The sequence below is a fragment of the Erinaceus europaeus genome, chromosome 1 (genome assembly GCF_950295315.1).
Source record: "Erinaceus europaeus chromosome 1, mEriEur2.1, whole genome shotgun sequence".
NCBI lineage: Eukaryota > Metazoa > Chordata > Mammalia > Eulipotyphla > Erinaceidae > Erinaceus > Erinaceus europaeus.
This window is the reverse complement of record NC_080162.1, coordinates 150,705,059-150,731,679: the sequence shown is the minus strand read 5'-3', so window position 1 is coordinate 150,731,679 and position 26,621 is coordinate 150,705,059. Positions and strand designations below refer to the sequence as shown.

General features: G+C 52.9%; 2 protein-coding genes across 4 annotated transcripts in view; one reads left to right on the top strand and one right to left on the bottom strand.

Annotated features, from left to right (window-relative positions):
* The window catches only part of ADCK5 (aarF domain containing kinase 5), a 24,105-nt gene extending 11,495 nt beyond the window's left edge, over nucleotides 1-12,610 (top strand). Inside the window, exons 2-15 of one of the 3 annotated variants that reach the window (XM_016185173.2) lie at nucleotides 8,043-8,149; nucleotides 8,649-8,798; nucleotides 9,911-9,986; nucleotides 10,120-10,320; nucleotides 10,401-10,541; nucleotides 10,606-10,719; nucleotides 10,813-10,944; nucleotides 11,147-11,230; nucleotides 11,318-11,399; nucleotides 11,477-11,555; nucleotides 11,623-11,714; nucleotides 11,769-12,021; nucleotides 12,092-12,208; nucleotides 12,300-12,610. In XM_016185173.2, coding sequence (XP_016040659.2) covers nucleotides 8,043-8,149; nucleotides 8,649-8,798; nucleotides 9,911-9,986; nucleotides 10,120-10,320; nucleotides 10,401-10,541; nucleotides 10,606-10,719; nucleotides 10,813-10,944; nucleotides 11,147-11,230; nucleotides 11,318-11,399; nucleotides 11,477-11,555; nucleotides 11,623-11,714; nucleotides 11,769-12,021; nucleotides 12,092-12,208; nucleotides 12,300-12,405 — 1,734 coding nt within the window. In that variant the 3' untranslated portion in view covers nucleotides 12,406-12,610. Of the gene's footprint in view, nucleotides 1-1,438; nucleotides 1,523-8,042; nucleotides 8,150-8,648; nucleotides 8,799-9,910; nucleotides 9,987-10,119; nucleotides 10,321-10,400; nucleotides 10,542-10,605; nucleotides 10,720-10,812; nucleotides 10,945-11,146; nucleotides 11,231-11,317; nucleotides 11,400-11,476; nucleotides 11,556-11,622; nucleotides 12,022-12,091; nucleotides 12,209-12,299 lie in introns of those variants that run through there. The other 2 variants (XM_060197395.1, XM_060197378.1) reach the window with 2 other exon arrangements.
* Nucleotides 12,596-26,621, bottom strand: CPSF1 (cleavage and polyadenylation specific factor 1). The gene is made up of 37 exons (XM_007516030.3): nucleotides 26,239-26,621; nucleotides 20,250-20,277; nucleotides 20,016-20,158; nucleotides 19,849-19,929; nucleotides 19,597-19,748; nucleotides 19,375-19,521; nucleotides 19,144-19,283; nucleotides 18,958-19,068; nucleotides 18,762-18,855; nucleotides 18,596-18,683; nucleotides 18,395-18,517; nucleotides 18,264-18,315; nucleotides 18,098-18,192; nucleotides 17,957-18,031; nucleotides 17,790-17,870; nucleotides 17,615-17,704; nucleotides 17,337-17,447; nucleotides 17,124-17,265; nucleotides 16,850-17,028; nucleotides 16,634-16,770; nucleotides 16,385-16,559; nucleotides 16,102-16,308; nucleotides 15,869-15,958; nucleotides 15,648-15,791; nucleotides 15,428-15,580; nucleotides 14,779-14,895; nucleotides 14,606-14,696; nucleotides 14,450-14,534; nucleotides 14,233-14,374; nucleotides 13,997-14,149; nucleotides 13,744-13,920; nucleotides 13,595-13,661; nucleotides 13,467-13,514; nucleotides 13,224-13,379; nucleotides 13,022-13,151; nucleotides 12,789-12,927; nucleotides 12,596-12,712 (listed from the first exon to the last, which is right to left on the bottom strand). Exons 1-37 carry the CDS (start codon nucleotides 26,380-26,382, stop codon nucleotides 12,665-12,667), a joined length of 4,335 nt encoding a protein of 1,444 aa, XP_007516092.1. The 5' UTR covers nucleotides 26,383-26,621; the 3' UTR covers nucleotides 12,596-12,664.

The following is a 26,621-nucleotide window of genomic DNA, read 5'->3' as shown; positions in this document are numbered from 1 at the left end:
ATTTTGTTGCCCTTGTTGTGCTTGTTGTAGTTGTTATTGTTGTCATAGCTGTTGTTGTTGTTGGATAGCACAGAGAGAAATGGAGAGATGAGGGGACGACAGAGAGGAGAGGAAGACACCTGCAAACCTGCTTCACCGCTTGCGAGGCGACCTTCTGCAGGTAGGGAGCCGGGGGCTCGAACTGGGATCCTTAAGCCAGCCCTTGCACTTTGTGCCACGTGCACTTAACCCGCTGCGCTACCGCCCAACTCCCTCTATATTTATTTATTTGAAATATTTTATTTATTTTATTTTTGAGAGAGATGCAGAGAAAGACACAGAGAGAAACACCAGAGCACTGCTCAGGTCTGGTTTATGGTGGTGCGGGGGATTGAACCTGGGATTTAGGAGCCTCAGGCATGAGAGTCTGTTTGCATAACCATTATGCTATCTCCCCCGCCCTATATTTATTTTTAAAAGTCTTACAACTGGGGGCTGGTTGGTAGCGCAGCAGGTTAAGTGCACATGGTGCAAAGTGCAAGGGCCAGTGAAAGGATCCTGGTTCGAGCTCCCAACTCCCCACCTGCAGGGGAGTCACTTTGAAAGCGGTGAAACAGGTCTGCAGGTGTCTCTCCTCTCTGTCTTCCCCTCCTCTCTTGATTTCTCTCTGTCCTAGCCAATAACAACAACAACAGCTATAACAACAATAATAACCAGGGCAGGGGTAGATAGCATAATGGTTATGCAAAGAGACTCTCATGCCTGAGGCTCCAAAGTCCCAGGTTCAATCCCTTGCACCACCCACCATAAGCCAGAGCTGAGCAGTGCTCTCATAAAACAACAACAAAAACAATAACAACTACAACAAGGGCAACAGATGGGAAAAATAACCTCCAGGAGGAGTGGATTCATAGTACTGACACCAAGCCCCAGTGATAAACCTGGAGGCAAAAAAAAAAAAAATTCTTAGAACTAATTTTTTTTTTTACTTTTTTTAAACATTTATTTATTTATTCCCTTTTGTTGCCTTTTTAAAAAATTGTTGTAGTTATTGTTGTCATCGTTGTTGGATAGGACAGAGAGAAATGAAGAGAGGAGGGGAAGATGGGGAGAGAAAGATAAACACCTGCAGACCTGCTTCACTGTCTGTGAAGTGACTCCCCTGTAGGTGGGGAGACAGGAGCTCAAACTGGTCCTTGCACTTTTCGCCACCTGCGTTTAACCTGCTGCGCAACTGCCCAACTCCCACAACTAAATTTTATGTTACAATTACTTAAGCAGTTTACAAAAAGTTGTTTGCTAATGTTGCTAAGCCATGGATGGATCCCAACTTGAGAGTCATCTCTGCAGTCTTGTTAAGGAGGGACCTTCAGCTGCGCCATGTAAGTTTTTGGTCATGGAGAAGGATCTGGGACAACTCATTTCAGGTTCCTGGGAGAAGTGGAGTATACTTGTTTTTCCTTGGCAGAGGTGAAGCTTCCAGGAACAGAAAAGCCAGAATGGCCTGGGACATTGGGTGAAGCGTTGGACTCTAAAGAATGAGGTAGTGAATTTGACCCCTGGCATTGTATATACAAGAGTGATGCTCTGGTTCTCTCTCCTCATAAATAAATAAAATAAACACTTAAAATTAAAAAAAAATATGTATCCCCTTTTGTTGCCCTTGTTTTTTATTGTTGTAGTTATTATTGTTGTTATTGATGTCATCAGTGTTGGATAGGATAGAGAGAAATGGAGAGAGGAGGGGAAGACAGGGGGAGCTAAAGATAAACACCTGCAGACCTGATTCACCGATTGTGAAGCCACTTCCCAGGTGGATAGCTGGGGGCTTGACCAGGATCTTTATGCCAGCCCTTGCACTTTGCGCCACCTGTACTTAACCCACTGCACTACCACCTGACTCCCAAATAAAATAAGACTTAAAAAAAAGGCGGGAGGAGGGTAGATAGCATAATGGTTATGCAAACAGACTCTCATGTCTGAGACTCCAAAGTCCCAGGTTCAATCCCCCGCACCACCATAAGCCAGAGTTGAACAGTGCTCTGGTTAAAAAAAAAAAAAAAAAGGAGAAGAAGAGGAAAAAAAAGGCAAAAAAGACCCAAAGTATCACTCTTGTACATGTGATGTTAAGGATTGAATTTGGGACCTCATACATGAAAGTCCAGCATTCTCTCCACTGTGCTGCCACTTTCTGGTTTGCTTGGGCGAGAAACTCTTAAGATTTCATGATTGAAATAAAATTGGAAGACCATTTGCTAGGAGATACACACTTTACCATGTGTAAGGAGCCAGGTTTGAGTCCCTGAGCACCACCATACGGGAGTACTTGTACCAGGAGAAGCTTCATGGTACTACAGTGTCTTTCTTTCCTTCCTTCCTTCCTTCCTTCCTTCCTTCCTTCCTTCCTTCCTTCCTTCCTTCCTCCTTTCCTTTATTTATTTATTTATTATCTGTATATTGGATAGAGAGAGCCAGAAATCAAGAGGGAAGGGGGTAGTAGAGAGAGAGAGAGAGAGAGAGAGAGAGAGATCTGCAATACTGCTTCACCACTCGGAAAGCTTTCCCCCTGCAGGTAGGGACCTGGAGCTCACACCCGGGTCCTTGCACATTATAGCGCGTGCTCAACCAGGTGCGCCTGGCCCTGGCCCTCTGTGGTGTCTTTCTTCATCTCTTCTGTGCTGGAAATTAAAAAGAAGAGTTCACTGGGAGTGATAGAGCTGCAAAGCGCCAACGAACAAGAGACTGGAGGGCAGGGGTAGATAGCCTAATGGTTATGCAAAGAGACTTTAATGCCTGAGGCTCCAAAATCTCAGGTTCAATACCCTGCACCACCATAAATTAGAGCAGAGTAAGGCTCTGGTTAAAAAAAAAAAAAAGGAATCAGGTGGTAGCTCAGCAGGTTAAAGCTCCTGGTTCCCCACCTGCAGGGGAGTCGCTTCACAATCGGTGAAGCAGGTCTGCAGGTGTCTGTCTTTCTCTCCCCTTCTCTGTCTTCCCCTCCTCTCTCCATTTCTCTCTGTCCTATCTTACAACAACAACAATAATAACCACAACAATGATAAACAGCAAGGGCAATAAAAGGAGAAAAAGGGCCTGCAGGAGCAGTGGATTCCTAGTGCAGGCACTGAGCCCCAGCAATAACCCTGGAGGCACAAAAACAAAACAAAACAAAAAAAGGCCACAGAAAGGGAAAAACTAGTCTCCAGGAGAAGTGGATTTGTAGTGCAGGCACCAAGTCCCAGCAATAACCCTGGCAGTAAAAAAAAAAGGGCAGGGGTAGATAGTATAATGGTTATGCAAAGAGACTTTCTCATGCCTGAGGCTCCAAAGTCCAATCCCCTGCACCACCATAAGCCAAAATGAACAGTGCTCTGGTTAAAAAAAAAGACTGGAAGAAGGGCCCAGCAGAACACACATTATTATGCATGAGGTCCCAGGTTTTTTCTTTTTTTTTTTTTAATATATTTTTTAACATTTTGTTTATTTATTAATGGGAAACATAGGAGGAGAGAGAAAGAACCAGGCATCACCCTGGTACATGTGCTGCCGGGGATTGAACTCAGGACCTCATGCTCGAGAATCCGATGCCCTATCAACTGCGCCACCTCCCGGACCACAGGTTTTTTCTTAAAAAGACAGAGAACGTGGTGCGAAGTGCTAGGACCAGTGTAAGGATCCTGGTTCGAGCCCCTGGCTCCCCACCTGTAGGGGAGATATTTCACAAGCAGTGAAGGAGATCTGCTGGTGTCTTTCTCTCTCCCTCTCTGTCTCCCCTCTCTTGATTTCTCTCTGTCCTATCCATTGACAGCAACAACAACAATAATAATAACCACAACAATGATAAAACAACAAGGGCAACAAAAGGGGAAAAAATGGTCTCCAGGAGCAGTGGATTCGTGGTGCAGGCACTGAGCCCCGACAATAACCCTGGAGGCAAAAGAAAAAAAACCAAAGAGACTCTCAGCATGAGGCTCCAGTGTCCGAGGTTCAATCCCCCCCCCTCCCCCCAGCCAGAGCTGAGCAGTGCTCTGGTAAAAAAAAGAAATGTCTGCTGGGAACGGTGGATCTGTGTTGACACCAAGCACTAACAATAACCCTGGTGTAGAGAAAAAGGAAAAAGAGGGCAGGTGGTTGCATACCTGGTTGAGCACAGGCGTTACAGTGCATAAGGACTTCGGTTTGAGCCCCTGGTCCTCACCTGCAGTCCTCACAAACAGGGCTATAGTTGTCTGTTTCTCTCCCTCTCTATCTTTCCTTCCTCTTAACTTCTGGCTATCTCTCCAACAAATAAATAAAGAGATAATAAAAATTTTTCCTGGCCATGTTTTATTTGTCCTTTTTAAAAATATTTATTCCCGGGAGTCCGGCAGTAGTGCAGCGGGTTAAGTGTAGGTGGTGCAAAGTGCAGGGACCAGCCTAAGGATGCTGGTTCGAGCCCCCAGCTCCCCACCTGCAGGGGAGTCGCTTCACAGGCGGTGAAGCAGGTCTGCAGGTGTCTATCTTTCTCTCTCCCTCTCTGTCTTCCCCTCCTCTCTATTTCTCTCTGTCCTATCCAACAACATTAGTAACAACAACAGTGATAACTACAACAATAAAACAACAAGGGCAACCAAAGGGAATAAATTAAATATTTTTTAAAAATATATTTATTCCCTTTGGTTGCCCTTGTTTTTTTTATGTTTATTCCCTTTTGTTGCCCTTATTTTATTGTTGTAGTTATTATTGTTGTTGTTTTTGATGTCGTCATTGTTGGATAAGAAAGAGAGAAGAGGGGCAGACGGGGAGAGAAAGACACCTGCAGACCTGCTTCACCGCTTGTTGAAGTGACCCCCTATAGGTGGGGAGCCAGGGGCTTGAACCGGGATTCTTTTTTTTTTAAATATATTTATTTATTCCCTTTTTGTTGTGCTTGTTGTTGTTATTGTTGTTGTTGTTGGATAGGACAGAAATGGAGAGAGGAGGGGAAGACAGAGGGGGGAGAGAAAGACAGACACCTACAGACCTGCTTCACCGTTTGTGAAGTGGCTCCCCTGCAGGTGGGGAGCCTGGGGCTTGAACCGGGATCCTTCCTCCAGTCCTTGTGCTTTGCACCACCTGCACTTAACCTGCTGCGCTACCGCCCGCCGACTCCCCATGTACAACTTTTAAACTACAATAATGATGTACCTTAATTACTTCCGTGCACACAAGTTACAGATTTTTTCCTTTTTTTAAATATTTGTTTTATTTTGTTCCCCTTGTTTTTATTGTTGTAGCTATTATTTTTTTAAAATATTTATTCACTTTTGTTGCTCGTGTTGTTTTGTTGTTGTTATTGATGTCATTGTTGTTGGATAGGACAGAGAGAAATCAAGAGAGGAGGGGAAGACAAAGATAGACACCTGCAGACCTGCTTCACCGCTTGTTAAGCAACTCCCCTGCAGGTGGGGAGCCAGGGATTCTAACTGGGACCCTTAAGCAGGGCCTTGCGCTTCGCGCCACATGTGCTTAACCCGCTGTACTACCGCCCTACTACCACTGTAGCTATTATTGATGTCATTGTTGCTGGATAGGACAGAGAGAAATGGAGAGAGGAGAGGAAGACAGAAGGGGAGAGAAAGACACCTGCAGACCTGCTTCACCGCCTGTGAGGTGACTCCCCTACAGGTGGGGAGCCGGGGGCTTGAACCGGGATCATTCTGCCGGTCCTTGCGCTTTGCGCCACTTAACTCACTGTGCTACTGCCCGACTCCCTGCTTTTTTTCTTTTAAAAAATAAACACAATTGGGAGTCGGGCTGTAGTGCAGCGGGCTAAGCGCAGGTGGCGCAAAGCACAAGGACCGGCATAAGGATCCCGGTTCGAACCCCGGCTCCCCACCTGCAGGGGAGTTGCTTCACAGGCGGTGAAGCAGGTCTGCAGGTGTCTATCTTTCTCTCCTCCTCTCTGTCTTCCTCTCCTCTCTCCATTTCTCTCTGTCCTATCCAACAACGACGACATCAATAATAACTACAACAATAAAACAACAAGGGCAACAAAAGGGAATAAATAAATAAAATAAATATTAAAAAAAATAAATAAACACAATTAAGATTTCTAGAAGCATTTTATAATAAAGTATTTATTAATAAAGTATTTCTAGAAGCATTTTATAATAAAGTATTTCCCAGGGCAACAAAAGGGGGGGGAATGGCCTCCAGGAGCAGTGGATTCATGGTGCAGGCACTGAGCCTCAGCAATAACCCAGGATGCAAAAGAAAATAAAGTAATTCCTGATTTTTCTTTGTAGATAGATAAAGTACCTCCAAAATACAAATTTCTTTTTTAAAAATATGTATTACCTTTTGTTGCCTTTGTTTTACAGTTATAGTTGTTGTTGTTATTGATGTTGTTGTTGGATAGTACAGAGAGAAATGGAGAGAGAAGGGGAAGATGGAGCGGGGGAGAGAAAGACACCTGCAGACCTGCATCCCCACTTGTGAAGCGACTCCCCTGCAGGTAGGGAGCCAGGGACTCGAACCGGGATCCTTACGCTGGTCCTTGCGCTTTGCAAGGACCTGCAACCACCTGTACTTAACCCACGGTGCTACTGCCCGACTCCCCAAAATACAAATTTCTATACACAGCACTTTACTTAAAATGAATACTAAGTAAATGTGGACAGCCGTAGTTTAAGCTGACGTTATAATCAGCTAAGTATTCAGCAATAATCATAGGGCCAAATGGAAAAGGCCTATTTGCAAATAAATTTTATAAATCTAAGTTAAATACAGAAACTATACTGACTTGCTAAAATAAAATAAGATGTGATGTAGTGGGGGCCAGGTGGTGGTGCACCTGGTTGAGCGCACATGTTACATTGTGCAAGGATCTGGGTTGGAGCCCCGGTCCCCACCTGCAGAGGGAAAGCTGGTCCTTGCGCTTTGTGCCACATGCGCTTAACCCGCTGCACTACTGCCTGACTCCCATATTTTTAAATATTTAAAAAGAAAAAATGGGTGGTCCGGGAGGTGGCGCAGTGATAAAGCTTTGGACTCTCAAGCATGAGGTCCTGAGTTCAATCCCCGGCAGCACAAGTGCCAGAGTGATTTCTGGTTCTTTCTCTCTCCTCCTATCTTTCTCATAAATAAATTAATTAAATCTTAAAAAAAAAAAAAAGAGGGAGCCGGGCGGTAGCGCAGCAGGTTAAGCGCACACGGCGCAAAGCGCAAGGACCGGCTTAAGGATCCCGGTTCGAGCCCCCAGCTCCCCACCTGCAGGGGAGTCGCTTCACAGGCGGTGAAGCAGGTATGCGGGTGTGTCTTTCTCCTTCTCTGTCTTCCCCTCCTCTCTCCATTTCTCTCTGTCCTGTTCAACAACGACGACATTAATAACTACAACAACAAGGGCAACATAAGGGAAAATAAATAAACATAAAAAATATAAAAAAAAAAAAAAGGAAGATCAAGGCTCTGTTACTATGGCAAGCACTTGGTCTAGAACATTGTTCTCTTGAGTTGTCACCTCTGGGACTTGGGAGTCCTCTGCGCTCACTAGCTTTCAGTATACAAGTGCTCTTTTTGGCTTTAAATATATCCATTTATTGGCTAGAGACAGAGAAACAGAGATGGAAGGGGAGACAGGGAAAAAGATACCTGTAGCACCACTTATGAAGCGCCTCTCTGCACTCTGCAGGTGGGGACTGGGGGCTTGAACCCAGATCCTTGTGCATGGTAACAGGTATGCTCAACCAATTGTGCCACCATCTGCGCTCCCCCACCCCCCAAACAGACCAACAGAGTTCCTTACTACCTTCTAGGGTCTATAGGCTGCCTTCTAACCCTATGATTAAACTCTTAACATTTCCCAGTTCTGGGAAATGTCAGGGCACTGGTAGATTGTTGGGGGTGGGGACAGTATGCAGGGACTTAGGGAGGATGCTGAGGCTATTGCTTTCAGGAGTGTAGATAACTGTACTTCCAAATCAGGCCCTCAGGACTGACCACAAACATGGTCCTCTTGAGACTGTCCTAGGGTAGAGGCTGACCTGTTAAGGTTCCTTTGGCAAGAGGCCAGGGTGTATTCACTTGTCTGTGCCTTTTCTCAGTCCCAGATCTGCCACTTCCACTCCACCCTGCTGCAGAGCCGCCTGAAGCCCTGGCCAGCACCTACCGTGTTCTTCAGGCGAACACTGACAGGCCCACCCCTGAGATGGTGAGTGTGTCACCCTGGGTAGGGATGGGCAAGTTCCATGGTGGGGCTTGAGGTCACCTCTTCTCCATGGAAGGCAGCTAGTTCATGGCCAGAGGTCAGTGGGCAGGGCTGGGTGAAGCGTGGTGGGGAAGCATGGAGTCAAGCTCCCTGGCAGAACACTGCACACACTGTCTTCAGCCATGTGACTGTCCCTGCTGGAATCCTTGCCTCAAGCTTTCACGCTCGCCTCTCTCACTAGGCTGTGTCCTGGCCTTGCTGTGCCTGGGGTGCCATCCGTGGTGCAGGTGGGAGTTGTTAACTTGCTCCCCTGGCTGAGCAGCCCTTCCTGCCTCATATAGAGTGTAGATCCTGGCATTGTGGTAACTGGGGCTTCTTGGGCACAGTCCTCAGAGCTCTCTGACCACACAAGCATCTGTATAGGCACTGCCCGAGAGATTGTAGTGCACCAAGGAGGCCGGGTAGGGGGTGACTGTGTTCCACATACCCTGTCTCCCACCAGGTCCTCCAGACCCAAGCCCCTGTGGAAGAAGATGCTTTCTGTCACAGCACTGGGGGTGCCTCTGTTTCTTGGTGTCCGCTATGTCACAGCAGAACCTCAGGAGAAGAGGCAGATGCGGCTGATGGTGGATGGCATCGGGCGCTTTGTCAGGTTGGAGGCCTGGGCATATAGCTCTTCTCTTTGGGGACATTGAAACTGCCCCCAGACATCCTGGAGCTGCCTGGTAGGGTGTGCACAGTGGGCTGGACAGGACTACTGGGCACTTGAGTTCAGCCTTGGCTCTGCTGGGTAAGCAGGAGGGTTTGGTGAGTGGGCAAGTAGCTGCCTCTACCTCTTCTCCGTCATTCCACAGGGCTACTGACCTCCCAAGTGGAGGGTTGGGCCTCCCAGGGTCGTGCAGGGGCTGCTGGGTGCGGCTGCTTTGGATGCCATGTACAGCGAGCTAGTTTCTAAATCCAAAGCATACCCCCAACCCGTTCATTTTTCCTTGCTTGCATTTGTAATCCTCTCAACTATGGGAGCCCTGGCTCCCCTTATGAACTTAGTGACATGTCCTCATTAGCCCCCTGTCCCCGTCAGTGCAGGCTGGCTCAGAGAGAGCCTGTGTGCTGCTCACTGCGCCAGCTGTACCCGCCTTCCTCAGACACCACTTGGTGGGCTGGACAAGGCAGGCAGATGGAGTCTGCGAGGACAGGGTTCTGGCTGATTTGTTCAACATCAGTCTCTGTGATTGCCCAGTGGAGCACACACACTCTTTTTGTCTCAGCCCCTTCCTTGGACGAGATGGCCAGGGATGCTACTGAAAGGCTCATCTTGGACCTGCTCTTACGGGACAAGAGCCTCCACTCAAGTTGGGGTGACAGCTTAGTGGTTCTGCAAAAGACTTCATAACTGAGGCTCTGAGGCCCCAGGTTCACTCCCAAGCACCACAAGCTAGAGCTAAGCAGTGTTCTGTTGTGTCTCATTAAGTAAATAAAATATCAACACACACGCCCATACCCACTCCTTAGGAGTTGCCCCTTCATAGCCTGGGACAGCACCAGGACTCCTGTGCATAGACATGTTGGTATGGAAGGCACCTGTGGGGTTCACTGTGGGAGAGGGGGCTGGGTGTGCCTCAAGTGAGAATGGGAGCCTAGGACAGATGGCTACCATTGAGGTGAGGACCCCCACCCCCTGCTGTGGCTCTGGCCCCTACACCTGTCCTGGGTGCCCTTTGGTGCATGTTTAGGAAGGAGGATGAAGGCAGCCTTTGTTACTAGGTCTCTAAAGGTCGGCCTGCAGATCTCCCTGGACTACTGGTGGTGCAGACACATTGTTCTAGGAGGAGTGGAAGAGGTTTGTCCCTGTGCCCTGGGCCACAGTTGGCTCATCTCCAGCAGGGGGTGGGGTTGAGGTGGGGGGTGGTAGATGGAAGTCCCAGAGGAGGCTGATCACTGAGCTGATCATTTCCCTCCATGCCTGTGGTCAGAACAGCCCGGAGTACTCAGAGGTGATGTCTGCGTGTCACCAGCGAGCAGCTGATGCCCTGTTGATGGGGGCCATCAGAAATGGGGGCCTCTATGTGAAGCTGGGCCAGGGGCTATGCTCTTTCAACCACCTGCTGCCCCCTGAGTACATCAGGACCCTTCGGGTGCTGGAGGACAAAGCCTTAATACGGGGCTTCCAGGAGGTGAGTGCCATTGGGGACTGGCAGTGTGGGGGTGCTCAGGCGGTAGTCCACACACTACCCAGGCCCCCCTCCCCCTGCAGGTGGAAGAGCTGTTCCTGGAGGACTTCCAGGCACCACCCCACAAGCTCTTCAAGGAGTTTGATTATGAGCCCATTGCCGCCGCTAGCCTGGCCCAGGTGCACCGTGCTTGGCTGCACGACGGCACAGCCGTGGCTGTGAAGGTAGGGGCCTGTCTGATGTGAGTATGCCCTGAGCACCCCCACACTCTCACGCCTGTCTGTGCAGGTGCAGTACATTGACCTTCGGGACCGATTTGACGGGGACATCTACACCTTGGAGCTGCTGCTGCGACTGGTGGAACTCATGCACCCCAGCTTTGGCTTTAGCTGGGTGCTCCAGGTAATGCACTACTAGGGGAGGGGCAGTGTCCTGCATGTGTTTGGGGGCACCTGCCCCGCCACCCATCACTCCCAACTGCCCTGTGCACCCCAGGACCTGAAGGGGACCCTAGCCCAGGAGCTGGACTTTGAGAACGAGGGCCGGAATGCTGAGCGCTGTGCACAGGAGCTGCAGCACTTCAGCTACATCATGGTCCCCCGGGTGTACTGGGCCCTGTCCAGCAAGGTGAGCTGGGCCCACTCCTGGGTAGGGCTGCACGAGCCTGCCAAGCTCAGCCCTTATCCTCTCCCAGCATGTTTTTTTTTTAACCAGAACACTGCTCAGCTCTGGTTTATGGCAGTGTGGGGGATTGAATTTGGGACTTGAGAGCCTCAGACATGAAAGTCTTTTTGCATAACCATTATGCTATACCCCCACCCATTCCCAGCGTGTGTTGACGGCTGAATTCTGCGAGGGCTGCAAGGTCAACGATGTAGAGGCCATCAAGTCCATGGGGCTGGCAGTGCAGGACGTGAGTGCTGGTGTGTGCTGTGCCCTGGGCATGGTGTGGGCCATGTGGGCACGGGGTGATGGTGACACAGGCCTGCTGTGTCCTCAGATTGCAGAAAAGCTGATCCAGGCTTTTGGGGAACAGATATTTTACACCGGCTTCATCCACTCGGACCCTCACCCTGGCAATGGTAGGAAAAACCCGTGGGAGGCAGGGTAGGGGAAGGTGTAGCCTGGTGTGTGGTAAGCCTGCTCGCCCTGTCCCTAGTTCTGGTGCGGAAAGGCCCAGATGGGAAAGCACAGCTGGTGCTGCTGGATCATGGACTCTACCAGTACCTGGATGAGAAGTAAGTAGGGGTCCAGGGGCCAGGGGTGCTGCCCTCTTCCACTTCGTGCTCACTACTAGCCCCGCAGGCAGCGGGCAGCCCTGTGCCAGCTGTGGAGGGCCATCATCCTAAGGGACGATGCAGCCATGAAGGCCAACGCAGCTGCACTTGGGGTGCAAGGTGAGGCAGGGTGGTGGCGTTGCTGGGTGGGGCGCAGCCTGACCCCACCCTCAGATTACTTCCTGTTCTCGGAGGTGCTCATGCAGAGGCCTGTGCGCCTGGGGCAGCTGTGGCGCTCACACCTGCTGAGCCACAAGGAGGCCGCCTACATGCAGGATATGGCTCGCGAGCACTTTGAGGACATCATGGGAGTGCTCAAGGCCCTGCCGAGGCCCATGCTGCTTGTGCTGCGCAACATCAATACCGTGCGCGCCATCAACAGCACCCTGGGCTCCCCTGTGGACCGCTACTTTGTCATGGGCAAGAGGTGGGTGCCAGCAAGACACGGAGTGGGGCCAGGGTGTGGGCAGGCAGCCGGGCTGACTGTTTCTGGGCAGTGCTGTCAGGAGCTGGAGCCGCCTGATGAGTACCGCATACCAGAATGTCTATGGTGCCAGCCTCCTGCGCCACATCAGGGTCTTCTGGGAGACGTTTAAGTTTGAAGTGGTCCTGAGGTGAGTGGACAAGAGGCAGCCAGTGGGCTGGCAAGTGGCCAGGACCCCTCCCCCGCCCCCAACATAAAGCCCTTCTACCCACCCGCCCCAGGCTGGAGACTTTGTCCATGCGTTTCACCACCTTCCTGATTCGAGCCCTGGTCTACCTGGGAATTGTGGAGGAGACCGAAGGACTGTACGAGTACCTGGAGGCCTGAGGAAGCTCAAGCCGCAGGACGCTGAGCTATAGCCCAGGGCCAAGGACCACCCTGCCTCAGGCCCATGGAGCTTCCAGGGCCAGAGAAGTGGATGCCCCAGGACCTGGGGTGCTGGAGCAACTGTGGTCTGGAGTGGGGAGCATGGTGCAGCTCTCCACACTCCCTGCAATGACCACACACTCTCCTTAAATCAGTCCAAAAAATCTTTCTCTTTTTATGTTTTGTACAAAAGGGGTGGGGCAGTGGCAGTAACCCGGGTCTAGAAGTGGGAGGTGACACGATCCGTCTCCAACAAGTCGTCCAGGATCTGCAGGGAGAGGGCTGGATGAGGGGGTGGGAGAATTCAAACCTGGGGAGCCTGGGGTGTGAGCAGGGGCACTCACGATGTCAGGTGTGGTGCCAATCTTCTTGGCTAGCTCGCTGCGCTCCATGGTGCTCAGGTACAGGTAGCGGTTAAGCAGCTCCCCATCCAACACATTGCGCACGGCATTTTGCAGGATGCGCCGATCCACATGCAGCATCCTGGAGGAGTGCAGGCAGGCTGTCAGGCAGGCCTGGGGCGGGAGGGCAGGGGCAGCAGGCAGGCGAGCAGGCAGACAGAAGGGAGAGGGCTCACCGGAAGGCACGAGGGTTGAGGCCAGCATGGTGGGGCAGCATGGTGGTGAGAGCATTCTGCAGCATCAACAGCCGTCTGTACGTCTTCTCCTGCATGGGCAGCAGGAGCCCAATGCCACCATCCAGAGTGGCTGGGGGGAGGGGGCAGCATGAGCCCAGAGCTCCCTGCACACACACACCTGCCCAGGCGGCCCAACACTCACCAAACCACGTAATGTGCTTGTTCTCCCACACCACTGACTTCTTGCTGGAACCCTCGGCAGCCCCCCGGCATGGGGTCCTCCAGAAGGTGTTCACGTGGGCACCCACGTGGAAGTCTGCCCTGCGCAGTAGGCGCATGCCCCCAAAGCTCTCCTTGGCTGGGACAGAGGAATTTCAGGTCAACCACCCACTCAGTCACCTCTGAGGGTGGGCGGGGTGGAGGTAGGCGTGGGGAAGGCACTTACCTTCGGGAAGGTACATATATACCATGAGGTTTCGGTCCCGGTCAGACACTGCAAAGCAGAACCCAGTCAATCCTAGGGCCCAAAGCCCCAGCACCCCCAGGCCTCAGGAGTCCCAGACACAGGCTTACCCAGGAAACCCAGCTGGGCATTATCCACCATGAAGTCTATGCTGTAAACCTCCAGAGGCTTGGCATCCTGAGATAAGGGCATGGTCAGAGTGAGCCTGGGGCTGCCCACACCCCACACCCAATGGTCCTGACAGTGGGCGCATCAGTACCCGGGACACCAGGCTCAGTGTTTTGCTCTCCTCCTGGTAGCGCAGCAGGGAGATGCTCTTCATGACGTCGGCAGCCAGAATGAAGTTCTTGACACTGATCATCTGGTGGATGTAGAGCTGGGTGTCGATGAAGGCCATGCCTGTCAGCTCGCTGGCCCGCAGGCTCCATAGGAAGATCTGGGGGTGGGGGACTATAAGCGGGGGCAGACACACAGGAACCCAGGGGTCAATGGGGAAGGCCAGGAGGTGGCACCTTCTGGCCAATGGCTGACACCAGGTGGCCATTACAGTGGCACAGGGCAGTCACAGGACCCTTCTGCTCCTTCTCGTATAGAACCTTGAACTTGTTCTTGGTCAGGGGCTGGCCAGGCTCTGGCACCACCTCGATCACATCCATGATCAGGATCTGCCACAGAGGGTGAAGGATGGTGTGTGGGGACAGCACATGGGTTGCCAGGCATGGCCTGCCCCCACCCACTGGCCCCTTACCCGCCCACGGCATGTGACCTCCTCCCCCTGCATGAGGCAGGTCCCTGCCGCCACGTAGCCCTTGAGGCCAGACACAGTCTCCTCGCTGCGCAGCGACACCGTCTTCATGCATGTCACGTGCTCCCACTCCTCCAGCTCAATCCTGCAGCCAGGCCAGCAGGTAGTCAGGGCACAGCCCCACCCAGCTGAGCTCCGTTCACACTGGCACCTGCCTCACCTGGCATTGGGGATGGCCTCCCAGCTGACTGGGGAGATGAGCTGGATGGAGAAAGCCTCCTGCTGGGGGTGGATGTAGCGGTCATCTGTAGGGCAGAGGCAGAGGTCATGGGGGGGCAATCCTAGGACCGTAACCGGTCCAGCAGGCACTGCTCACCTCTCTCAATGTTCTCGAACTCCTTTTCTTCTCCTGTCATGCGTGGAATGCGGGTGCATGGAGTGTAGGTGCTGGTGGCCACAGCGTACACCTGTGTGTGTGTGGGGGGGTAACAGCATGTCATGCCTGGAGGCCAGGGCTGTAGATTCTGGGTCTTGAGGGGCAAGACTGACCTTGGACTCTACATGGTAGGCCACATAGTGGGCTGTGCAGCGCAGCGGGATCTTCCTGACAGGCCAGGGTGCATCATAGGACAGGTAGGCAGGCAGGACACTGATCCTCAACTCGCCCTGGGGATGGAGACAGTGAGGCTTACTGCCCAGGGGGTCTGACCGCAGACCTAAGCCTCAGAGGCTCCCTGCTGGAACAGGCTGAGCAAGGGGAGGGTCAGGACTGGACGCTGCAGGAAAGAGTAGCCCACACACTGACCAAGCCAGGTCTGCAGAAGTAGGTGTTAGCGGCCCCTGCCAAAGCCCCGCTCCTCCCTTGAAATATCCTGTATCACCAGCACATGCCTCTTCACTGTTACTAAGTGACCCTCAGAGTGACTCCAGGGCAAGCTCACTAAGGTAACAGACACAGTCACACAGCTCAGCTCAGGAAGAGGAAAGTTGTCATGGCTGCCAGGCCAGATGGTGTGCCCAAGGGCTCTATGCCCTTCTAGCCTGCCCTCCAAATCTGTCCCAAGTCCCACCTCCATAACTTTGGTCCCCACCACTCTCTGTACAACCCTGACTCCCAGGGGTCCCCAGCCTTGTGTACAGGATCCTAGCTCCTGGCCAAGTTCCGGGAAGCTCCCCACTGACTCCAGGGCTTCCTTACCTGTCTATTAAAGTACAGGAAGCCTCGGGGACAGTTGACATTGTGGAATGGTGCAAAAGAGTCAATAGCACCATCAATGCCCATGGGGTGTAGCCGCAGGGCCCCCCTGCTGGTCACCAGGAGCCAGTGGGGCGAAGGGCCGCAGATGAAGACCTGGAGACAGACATTGTAAGGCCACAAGACCACGTACCTTGCCCCACCCAAGGCCCCTGCTGCCTACCCCTGAGTAGCCATAAATGTCCTCAAAGTATCGGAATCGAGCTACGCGACCCCGGGTCCCGGCACCCTCCTCAGTGTTGCTGCCTTCTGCCTTCTTCTTAGACAGCTTCAGCTTCTTCTCACGGAAGTTGATGTTGTGGGGGACCTGGGAGGACCCCACTGTGAAGACCGAGTCTTGCAGAGGTTTCCAGGACCCTGACCCGCCCGCCCTGACCCTGGCACCTTCTTGAAGCGAACTTTAAGGTTGCCCTGGCTGATCTGAGAGTCATGAGGGAAGGCCTCGTAGATGAGCAGTTCTTGGTCCACGTGCACCTGGGGGGTGAGGGGTGCAGTCACCAGGGGCCAATGGAAAGAAGGGGGATGTGGGGCCACCTGGGGGAGCACTATGGGAGTGGGAGTGCAGGGGACTGGGGAAGGCTGAACAATGTAGTACTGGGATGGAGGCTCATGCTTACCAACAGGTAGGGCCTGCTCTGCCGGCTCCCTAGTGCCACCAGAAGCACCTCCTTGACAAGGGGCAGCTCCCCTTGACGAGTGGTCTCTTCCTTGCGGGCCTCCCCCTGTGTGGTGGGCTGCCCAAAGGAGCTGTCCACCAGGACACGCTGCCCCACAGGGAAGTTCTTCACCAGGAATACCAGCCGCCAGTCAGGGAGCTGGTAGATCTGGAGATGGAGCACAGTTAGCACCGGAAAGGGCAGAGGGCAGGGTGGGCCCTCAGCCAGGCATAGGGTGACCCACCTCCATGGTTCCATTCTCCCGAACCAGCAGGCACCAGTGGGTGGGCTCTGTCCGGAAGGGCGTGGGGTCCTTGTCAGCGGGAGGCTGGTTGCTTCGGCGTGTCTCCTCCTTGCAGGGGCTGAAGAGGGAGCCTGAGTCCCCATACAGCATCTCCTCCTCATCGTCCACCGTGGGGCTGGGAAGGGCACAGAGGTCACAGAAGGCCTGCCTCAGGGATCCCCTCCCTGGTCTCGCCTGGCCCCCACGCACCTGGTCTCCAGGCCCTGGCCCTCTGCCTCTGAGCAAGTGCGGCCTCCCAGCTCCTCTCGAGTCCCGCCTAGGCGGCTCTCGGTGGTGAACATGCCACTGACATCTCGGTACACACACAGAGCGATCACCTTGGATTGCTGCAGGGACGGGACAGGGCTAGGCTCAGCCACAGCGCAGGGCCAGGCTGGGGGAGGTGAGGAGGGTGTGGGCACTTACATGGTGCAGTGGGGGCTTGTGCAGGGCTAGGCGGTGGTGACGGCCCCCATACGAGTCACTCTTAAGCAGGAACATGGTGATGTGGCCCTCAGCACTCATGATGACCACGTAGGGGTCGGCCACAGCGCACTGCACAATGGGGGAGCCCAGGTCCACTGGGATGAAGTGTAGCTGGTTCACTGTTGGCACAGGGGCATCTGCTTGGTGCCCGGGCTACCCGCACACTCACCCACCTGCCTGGCTTTCTTATCCCTCTGTTGGCTATTCGGCCCACCTCCTTCCAACAGGCGGATCCCAAGTGGAGACACTTGCACAATGTAGCGGTTGTCACCAATGTTGCCTGCGAAAACTGTGGGACCCTGTGTGGCAAAGCCACTGGTGTCCAGCTCCATGATTTCCTGGCCAGTCTGCAGGATCTATGGGCAATGATAAGTGAGGGGTGCCCTCCAGTGGACCCCAACCTGGGTCACCTGACTCCAGCCCTCACCATGGTGGAGTCCTCCCGGCTCAAGATGAGGAAGCCGTGCCTTCGCCCATCATCATCTGCTTCCGGGGTGCTAGATTCCTGCTCTGACCCCTCCGTCTTGGAGGTCTCCTCCTGTGAAGGCAGGAACCCATCACTCAGCCAGGGCTGCTGGGAAGGAGACCAAGGAGTCCCGTCCTGGGCAGACCCATGCCCAAGCGACGTGACAATGTGAAGCCACACAGCAGGTGCCTGCCTGCTGCAGACTCCCCACCGGGGCCCAGCAGCCTCCCAGGCCTTACCTGCTCCTTCCGCACTGGAGCGATGACTGTCCACATGTCATAGCAGCCAGGGAGTTCAAAGGTCGTCACCACCTGGGGCCGGATGCTCTTCTGGAATGGTCAGGGGGCAATCAGTCCAGACTGACCCCACCCAGAGATGTCCCTACAAACCCCATAACCCCCCCCACACACACACCTGCAGCACTGAGAGAGCCCCATTCTTCCCATAACCAGAGCAAACCACAATCTCCAGGTCTGGTTCTGGGCTGTTCTGAAACTGGAGCGGGGAAAGGGGGGTGAGGACAGCCCAGCCACAGGCTCCTCCTCCTCCCCCCCAAATCCCAGCCTCTGCCCTTCAGGCACCTCTTCTGAAAGGAAGGCAGGTTCCCCCATGGCAGCATTGGCACACGGTCCTATGTTAAGAATGCTGTCACACACCTGTGGGGACAGCAGGGGTCAGAGGGCAGCCAACTAGAGTATGTAGTCCCTTCTGCCCAAACTCACCTCAAAGGAGTAGGTGGCCAGTTGGGTGCCTGACTGGGCTTCACTGCCATACACCTCGATCTCATCTACCTCGTCCTGTGGCACCGATTTGGCCCCTGAAGCAAAGACTCAGTCAGAAATGCCTGGGGGCTTGGGTCCCACCAGCCCAGCCCAGCCCAGTACACACCGGACCAGCTCCCTGTTGAGTCCACTCGTTTCTTCTTGGAGGGAGGCTCTTCCTATAAGGAGGGACAGTGGTGATCGGTGCTGAGGTCACCCTGTGGCAAAGGCAACGTCCCACTAGGCCTGGGCACCCACCTTGTCAGTAGCCTCTCGGACGGCGCTGGCAGGGGACTCCTGCAACTTCTCTGTGTACTTGAGGAGCAGAGAGTTGCCGAGGCGGGAGCCAAGGAACAGGTACCCAGGCTCCATAGTGACCATCTGTGGGTGGGCAGGCAGTGAGGGATGAGGGCATGAGAAGGGATAGGGGCACCACTCAGGCTTCAGCCCTGTACTCACGCTGGTGGTGAGCACGCTGGCGGCTGCCTTGTCAAAGTGGAAGGCACGGACGCTGCGCATGCCATCGGTGATGAGGGTCAGCACGTAGCTGGCGGAAAGGAAGGAGAGCTGGAGGCAGGGCTTGTGGGACACTTGGGGCTCAGTGGGGGCACTGAGAGGAACTTACATCTCACCACCCTTGAGGGAGATGACCATCTTGTCATAGGAGATGAAGGCTGCCTGGGCACAGTCCAGGGTGATTCGCACGCCCTCTTGGGTACCTGTGTGTACATGTGTGTGTTTGTGTTTGTGTATGTGTGTGTAAATTAGGGTTCAACAGACCCAGGCCCTGCGCCACGCTCAGGGCTGCCCCACAAACTCACGGAGAGGGAAAGCAGTCGTGCCGGTGGTGAGACTGTTGAGAGCCACGCCATAGGGGGGGACACTCTGGTTCAGGTACAGCAGGGAGTTGACAGCAAAGATCACCACCCCACCTAAAGGTGGATTCGTTAACAAGGGGCTCGATGCCCTCTCTGTGCACACCTCAATATTCCCCACGCAGCCCTCACCTATGGGCTTGGGCACTGCCAGGGCCTGGGTACAGTCAAAAGGCAGGCTGGTGAGGGACCAGATGACAGGGTGCACTTTCTGCGTGATGTTCAGTGAGATGGCCACGATGGAGCACGTGTCTTGTCGCACAGCCACACGCCTAGGGGCAGAGTGCACAGGTCAGCAGCCAGCAACAGCCTGCAGACCCCCCTCATCCACATCCCCAAAGCAGCAGGGCCAAGGTGGCTCACCCCGGCCAGGTCTGGTTGGGCTCAAACAGGATGAGCAGGGTGGGCTCGTAGTAGCCGTGCAGGAACTGCAGGTCCACGATGTTCAGCAGCTTCTCGTCCAGGGCCCGCACATCGATGATGTAGCTGGGCAGGAAGCTGGACCTCTGCCTGGGAGCATGGGGTGTCAGTCGGCAGCAGACACGGGACCTGGGGTTGGGCTCCCCTGCCCACCCTGGCACTCACCCCTCGCCCATGAGCCCCTCGTGCTCCTCAGCCAGGCTCTCTCTGCGGAAGGGCAGGACCACCAGCCGCGTTCCGTAGATGAGCATGGCTGCACAGCGCCCGTCGGGGTCCACGCGCACCCTTGGTGTGTGCACATTCTGCACAAACCCATCCTGGGGGCAGAGGGAGCGTCAAGAAGGAAGTGGGAAAGCAGTGGGTACCAGGGTGTGTGTGCGTGCCATGGCAGGGCAAGGGAGAGGAGGCTGGCCATACCCGCAGCTCAGGCTCCTCAAAGTAGTGCAGGGACAGGGTTTTCAGGTCATGGGTGCCTGGGTCATACTCCACCACCGACAGCTGGGGGTGGGGGAGGCAGCAGGTCAGATGAGTGGCTCCCCACCGCAGTCTACCCAGCCTTGCCACCAGAGTCAGCCCCTGCCCACCTTGGCATCTTTGAAGCTCAGAAGCAGGGCATCTCGCTTGGCTCCAGCCAGCTGAACGCTGGCCATGGACATGACATTGCCAAAGAAGGAGAAGGAGGCCACCAGCTCCAGCTTTTCCCGGTGTTCCCGGTGGGCCCGTCCCTCTGCAGGAGAGGCAGGAGATACAGGTCTGGGCCCCAAGCCCCATTCACTCCCACTTCCCAACAAGCCCAGCGTAGCCACCCGTGCACTCACCTGTGCTCCTGTCATTCCTGGTTGGTGCCTGAAGGAGGGGTAGGGACAATGAGAAAAGGCCATCCTAGGTCAAGAGGCTTGCCCAACCCTCCTGGCAGGGGGGACACGCAGCCAGGTGCTCCTGGAGACAGGCAGGAACACCCCAATTCACACCTAAGCCCCGACATCCGCTCTCAGGAAGTCCCCTTATGGTTAAGCCCAGCAGCCTACCCAATGGCCAGGCTCAGTTCCTGGACAGCCATTCTCTATCCCCCAGACTTGCTGCTGGGCTGGGCACAGCATAGGCAGCACGGGGAGAGATGGTCCTTCAGCTGCCCAGAGTTGAGTGAAGCCTCCACTTTGCAACCTTGTCTGTGATTAACTCTTACTACCCACCCACCCCACCCTCCACCTTCAGAAACAACAACTGGGGCCACGTAGTTGTACACCCAGTTGAGTGCACACATTAAAATGAGCAGTGACTTGGGTTCAAGCTCCCAGTTACCACCTGTGTGTGTGTGAGAGAGGGGACAGTGCCACAGATGTCTTTCTCTGCCTCTCTTCCCTCTCAGCTTCTCTCTGTCTTTATGCAAAATTAATTATCTTTTATTTTTTATATTTATTTTCCCTTTTGTTGCCCTTGTTTTTTTATTGCTTTTGTAGTTATTGTTGTTGTTACTAATGTCATCGTTGTTGGATAGGACAGAGAGAAATGGAGAGAGGAGGGGAAGACAGAGAGAGGGAGAGAAAGACAGACACCTGCAGACCTGCTTCACCACCTGTGAAGTGACTCCCCTGCAGGTGGGGAGCCGGGGGCTTGAACTGGGATCCTTACGCTGGTCTTTGCGCTTTGCGCCACGTGCGCTTAACCCGCTGCACCACCGCCCGACTCCCTCTTTTTGTTTTAAATCATCTTTGGCAAGAAGTCTTGCTAGTGCCCAGGAAGCAGGCACCATACATAGAGTGTTGGGACCAAAAATCTGAGGTTGTGAGTCCAATTCCCAGTATTGCATGTGCCAGTGATGCTCTGGTTTGTGCTCGCTATCCTTCTTTCTCTCATAATAACTATTTAAAGGATAAAAAAAAAAAAGGGAGGGAGAGAGAGAGAAAAGAGAGGAAGGGAGGCAGCATAATGATTATGCAAAAAGGCTTTCTTACCTAAGAATCCAGTCCCAGATTCAACCCCCAGAACTACCCTAAACCAGAGCTGAGCAGGTCTCTCATACAACACAGGAAAGGGAGGGAAAGCTCAGACCTGCAGGGATGCAGAGGTTACACAGGCTCCTGTGCTGACTGTGGGCCCCAGATCAGACCGATGGGGTCCACAGTTAACAATGTATAAACATTATATACTTTTCCCATATTTGGGAGCTACTCTCTTCCCCGACCCAGCTTTCTAGTCCTTTTTCCAACTATGACACCATCTCTCCAGATAATAACTTGGTTCTACCTGCATGTTAGCTGTCAGACTCATGCGCCCCTTGGAATATACCTAAAATAGGCCTCCTAGCTTTGGCCAAAATGGAGACCCCAAACCTTCATCTGCAATATTCTTGCTTCTAGGTTCATGATTAATCAGCAATTAGTTCTCTCTTTTTTTTTTTTTTAAGATTTTTAAAAAATTTATTTATTTATTCCCTTTTGTTGCCCTTGTTGTTTTAATTGATGTCGTCATTGTTAGATAGGACAGAGACAAATGGAGAAAGGAGGGGAAGACAGACAGGGGGAGAGAAAGACACCTATAGACCTGCTTCACCGCCTGTGAAGCAACTCCCCTGCAGGTGGGGAGCCAAGGGCTCGAACCGGGATCCCTATGCTTTGCTCCGCCTGCGCTTAACCCGCTGCGCTACCGCCAGACTCCCAACAATTTGTTCTGCTTTATATCTTAACTCTTTTTCAGCCACCAGGCTCCACATGATACCATGATGCCAACCTGACTTCCCTGGGCAGACAACCCTACCAATGTGTCCTGGAGCCCCGCCTTCCCAGACCCCTGCCCCACTAGGGAAATGAGAGAGAGAGGCTGGGGGTAGGGACCAACCTACCAACACCCATGTTCAGCGAGGAAGCAATTACAGATTAGGAAAGCTTTCAAGGGAGGAGATGGGATAGGGAGTTCTGGTGGTGGGAATTATGTGGAATTGTACCCCTCTTATCCTCTAGTCTTGTCAATATCTCCATATTATAAATTAAAAAAAAAAAAAAAAAGAAAAGAAAGAAATTCCTGGGTCAACTATCTTTCTAGCAAACAGAACAGCCAAATATGAATTTCCTCTACTGGTTCATCACACTTTATTTACTTTCATAAAACTCCCAGCCTAGACCATCTCAGCCTTTCTGGAAGGAATGAACATTCTCTGGAGCTCTCTGAGCAGCGCACAGGAAACACACAGCTCCCTTTGGGCCCTTCTTGGTTCCTGCCAGACTCACTGCATTTATAAGCACTGTCCCCGTGCACCCTGTACTGAGCGGTTGCTCTCCTCTTATTGGATTCTCAGGCACAGAGGCAGGATACCCCAAGGCTTTATTGCAGGGAGCAGTGTTTAAGCTAGCAGATCCAGGCGGACTTGTCCATAAAAGACTGGGGCAGAGGGTTAAGCGCATGTGGCGCAAAGCGCAGGGACTGGCGTAAGGATCCCGGTTCGAGCCCCCGGCTCCCCACTTGCAGGGGAGTCGCTTCACAGGCGGTGAAGCAGGTCTGCAGGTGTCTATCTGTCTCTCCCCTTCTCTGTCTTCCCCTCCTCTCTCCATTTCTCTCTGTCCTATCCACGTCAACAAGGGCAATAATAATAGCCACAACGAAGCTACAACAAGGGCAACAAAAGGGGGGAAAAAATGGCCTCCAGGAGCGGTGGATTCATGGTGCAGGCACCGAGCCCAGCAATAACCCTGGAGGAGGGAAAAAAAAAAAAGACTGGGGCAACCTGAGCACAGTAGCACTTGCCCTTTTACACAATTACTGACTTTCCCATGGTAACTCATGGCAACAAACTTAACAGGTTACTTTTCCTTTTGTGGCTACAGAGAGTACCACTTCTTTGGGTTATCAGCACACACTTGGACAGAAGGAACAGATTCTAAGGCCACCGACTTGAGGCCACTTTGATAACAACAGTAGAAAGCCCTGTTTCTGCTTGGAAGAGGGGAAGGCTGCCACCAACTGCAATTTTTTTTCTTTCTTTTTAATTTTTTATTTATTTTTTAATTATTGGATAGAGACAGACAGAAACTGAGAAGGGAAGGCAAGAGACAGAAAGACGCCTGCAGTCCTGCTTCATCACTCATGAAGCTTTCCCTTTGTAGGTGAGGCTTGAACCCAGGTCCTAATAGTGTTTTGTGCATAATCAACCAGGTGCACCACCATCCGGCCCCTGCAATTTATTTTTGCCTCCAGGGTTATCATCTGGGCTTGGTGCCTGCACTACAAATCCACTGCTCCTAGAGGCCATCTTTTTCCTCCCCCCCCCCCCCCCCCGGATTATTGCTGGGGCTAGGTGCCTGCACCACAAATCACTGCTCCTGGAGGCTATTTTTTCCCTTTTGTTGCCCTTGTTGTTTAATCGTTGCTGTGGTTATTATTGCTGCTGTTATTGATGTCGTTGTTGGATAAAACAGAGAGAAATGGAGAGAGGAGGGGAAATAAGAGAGGGGGAGAAAAAGATAAACACCTGCAGACCTGCTTCACTACTTGTGAAGTGACCCCTCTCACCTGCAGGTGAGAAGCTGGGTGCTCGAACTGGGATCCTTAAGCCAATCCTTGCGTTTGCTTCATGTGTGCTTAACCTGCTGCGCTACCACCCAACCCCCATCTTTTTTCTATTTTATTGGACAGGACAGAGAGAAATTGAGAGGGAAGGGGAAGACAAGAGAATGGGAGAGAGGGGGCTGTGTGGTGGCACACCTGGCTAAGCGCACATGCTACAAAGTGCAAAGACCAGGGTTCCAGCCCCCAGTCCCCACCGCCAGGGGGAAAGCTTTGCAAGTGGTGAAGCAGGGCTGCAGGTATATCTCTGTCTCTCTCCCTCTCTATCACCCCCTTCTCTCCCAGTTTCTGTCTGTCTCTATCAAATAAAGATTTAAAAAATTAAAATTAAAAAAAGAGTGCTCAGCAACAAGAAAACAAACGACCCCATCCAAAAATGGGGAGAGGATATGAGGAAATGAACGGACTATTCTCCGTAGAAGAGGTCCGGGAGTCAGGCAGTAGCGGAGCGGGTTAAGCACAAGTGGTGCAAAGCACAAGGACCCGCGGAAGGATCCCGGTTTGAGCCCCCAGCTCCCCACCTGGAAGGGAGTCGCTAAACAGGTGGTGAAGCAGGTCTGCAGGTGTCTTTTTTTGCCCCCTCTGTCTTCCCCTCCTCTCTCCATTTCTCTCTGTCCTATTCAACAATGTCGACATCAACAACAATAATAATAACTACAACAACAGACAAGGGGCAACAAAAGGGAAAATTAATAATAATAAAAGAAAGAAAACAGTGATTTCATATTGTACACCCCATCTTGGATGGAGCTTGAAGAAATCATGTTAAGTGAAATAAGTCAGAAAGGAAAGCATGAATATGGGATGGTCTCACTCTTAGAATTTGAAAAACGGAGTTGGGTGGTAGCGCAGCAGGTTAAGCAGACGTTGGCGCAAAGCGCAAGGACCCGCATAAGAATCCGGTTTGAGTCCCCGGCTCCCCACCTGTAGAGGAGTCGCTTCACAAGGGGTGAAGCAGGTCTGCAGGTGTCTATCTTTCTCTCCCCCTCTCTCTCTTCCCCTCCTCTCTCCATTTCTCTCTGTCCTATCCAACAACAACATCAATAACAACAACAATAGCTACAAAAAAAAAAAAGGGGCAACAAAAGGGAATAAATAAATAAATATTTTTAAAAAGAAGTTGAAATACAAGGTCAGAAGGGAAAACTAAGCAGAACTTGGACTGGAGTTAGTGTAAAAGACTCTGGAGTGGGGGGGATTCAGGTCTTGGAACATGATGGCAGAGGAGGACCTCATGGGGGATGTATTGTTATGTGGAAATGTTATGCACGTACAAACTACTGTATTTACTGTCCACTATAAAACATTAATCCCCCAATAAAGAAATTAAAACAAGAAAAAGAGGGAGAGAAAGATAAAAATTCGCAGACTTGCTTCACAGTTTGTGAAGCGACCAGCCTGCAGGTGAGGGGGTGGGGGCTGGAACTAGGATCTCTGCACGGATCCTTGTGCCTTGTACTATGTGCGTTTAACCCAGTGTGCCACCGCCCAGGCCCTACCCCTGCAATTTTCTCTCTTTTCCTTATTTAAAATTATTTTTATTTACTTATTGCATACATACAGCCAGAAATCAAGAGAGAAGGGGGTGGTAAAGAGGGAGAGAAACAGAAAAAATCCTGCAGCCCTGGTTCACCACTTGTGAAGCTTTCCCCTGCAGGTGGGGACCAGGGGCTTGAACCTGGGTCCTTGTGCGCTGTAACATGTGCGCTCAGCCAGGCGCACCACCACCCGGCCTCTACCAGGGCTGGGAAACAGCATAGTGGTTCTGCAAAACAACTTTCATGCCTGAGGCCCCAATGGTCCCAGGTTTACTCCCCAGTACCAACATTAACCAGAGCTGAGCTGAGCTGAGCTGAGCTCTGTTCTTACTCTCTGTATCTTTCTCAGTAAAACAAATAAAACAAGGGGGTCGGCGGTGGATCACCTGGTAGAATGCACATGCTTATCAAGTTTAAGGATGTGGATTCAAGCCCCCGGTCTCCACTTGCAGGGGGGACGACTTCCGTCCTAGCAAATGAAGTAATGAATGAAATTAGGAAGAAGAAGGAAAAGAAAAGGAGTAGGTAGCCCTTGGGCGGGGGATGACCTGGTATAATGGTTATGCAAAGAGACCCTCAGGCTTGAGGCTCCGCGCCCCACCGGAAGCCAGAGCTGAGCCCTTGCTTTTCTCTTTAAGAGTCCCCGGGCGGACTCGCGGCCCCGCGTCAGACCCCCCCACGTGACACGCCCCCCGCCCGCGCGCGCTACCTCAGCGTCGCGGTTGAGCCGATACACGTAGAGCTGCGAGGTGCCGGCCACCACGAGGTTGCGCTCGCTGTTGTTGAAAAAGTTGCAGTACATGGAGAACTCCAGCCCGGTGGGCGGGTGAGCCTGCTTGTACACGGCGTACATGGCGCCGGCCGGGCTGCAGGGGGCTCAGCGCGACGCGAGCTGACCTCGCACGACCCCGGCCTGGCGCCCCTGCCCGCTCCCGAGCCCACCCGCCTGCCGGTTGGAGTCGGCTCCAGAGGGAGCGGGACGGCGACGGACGCGTTCCGGCCGCGTCCCGAGCTCAGCAAAAGAGGTTCCGGGCTGCGGCGCAGGCCGAGAAGCCACGGGGCGACAACGACGCCTTGCGGCCGGTAGAGGAA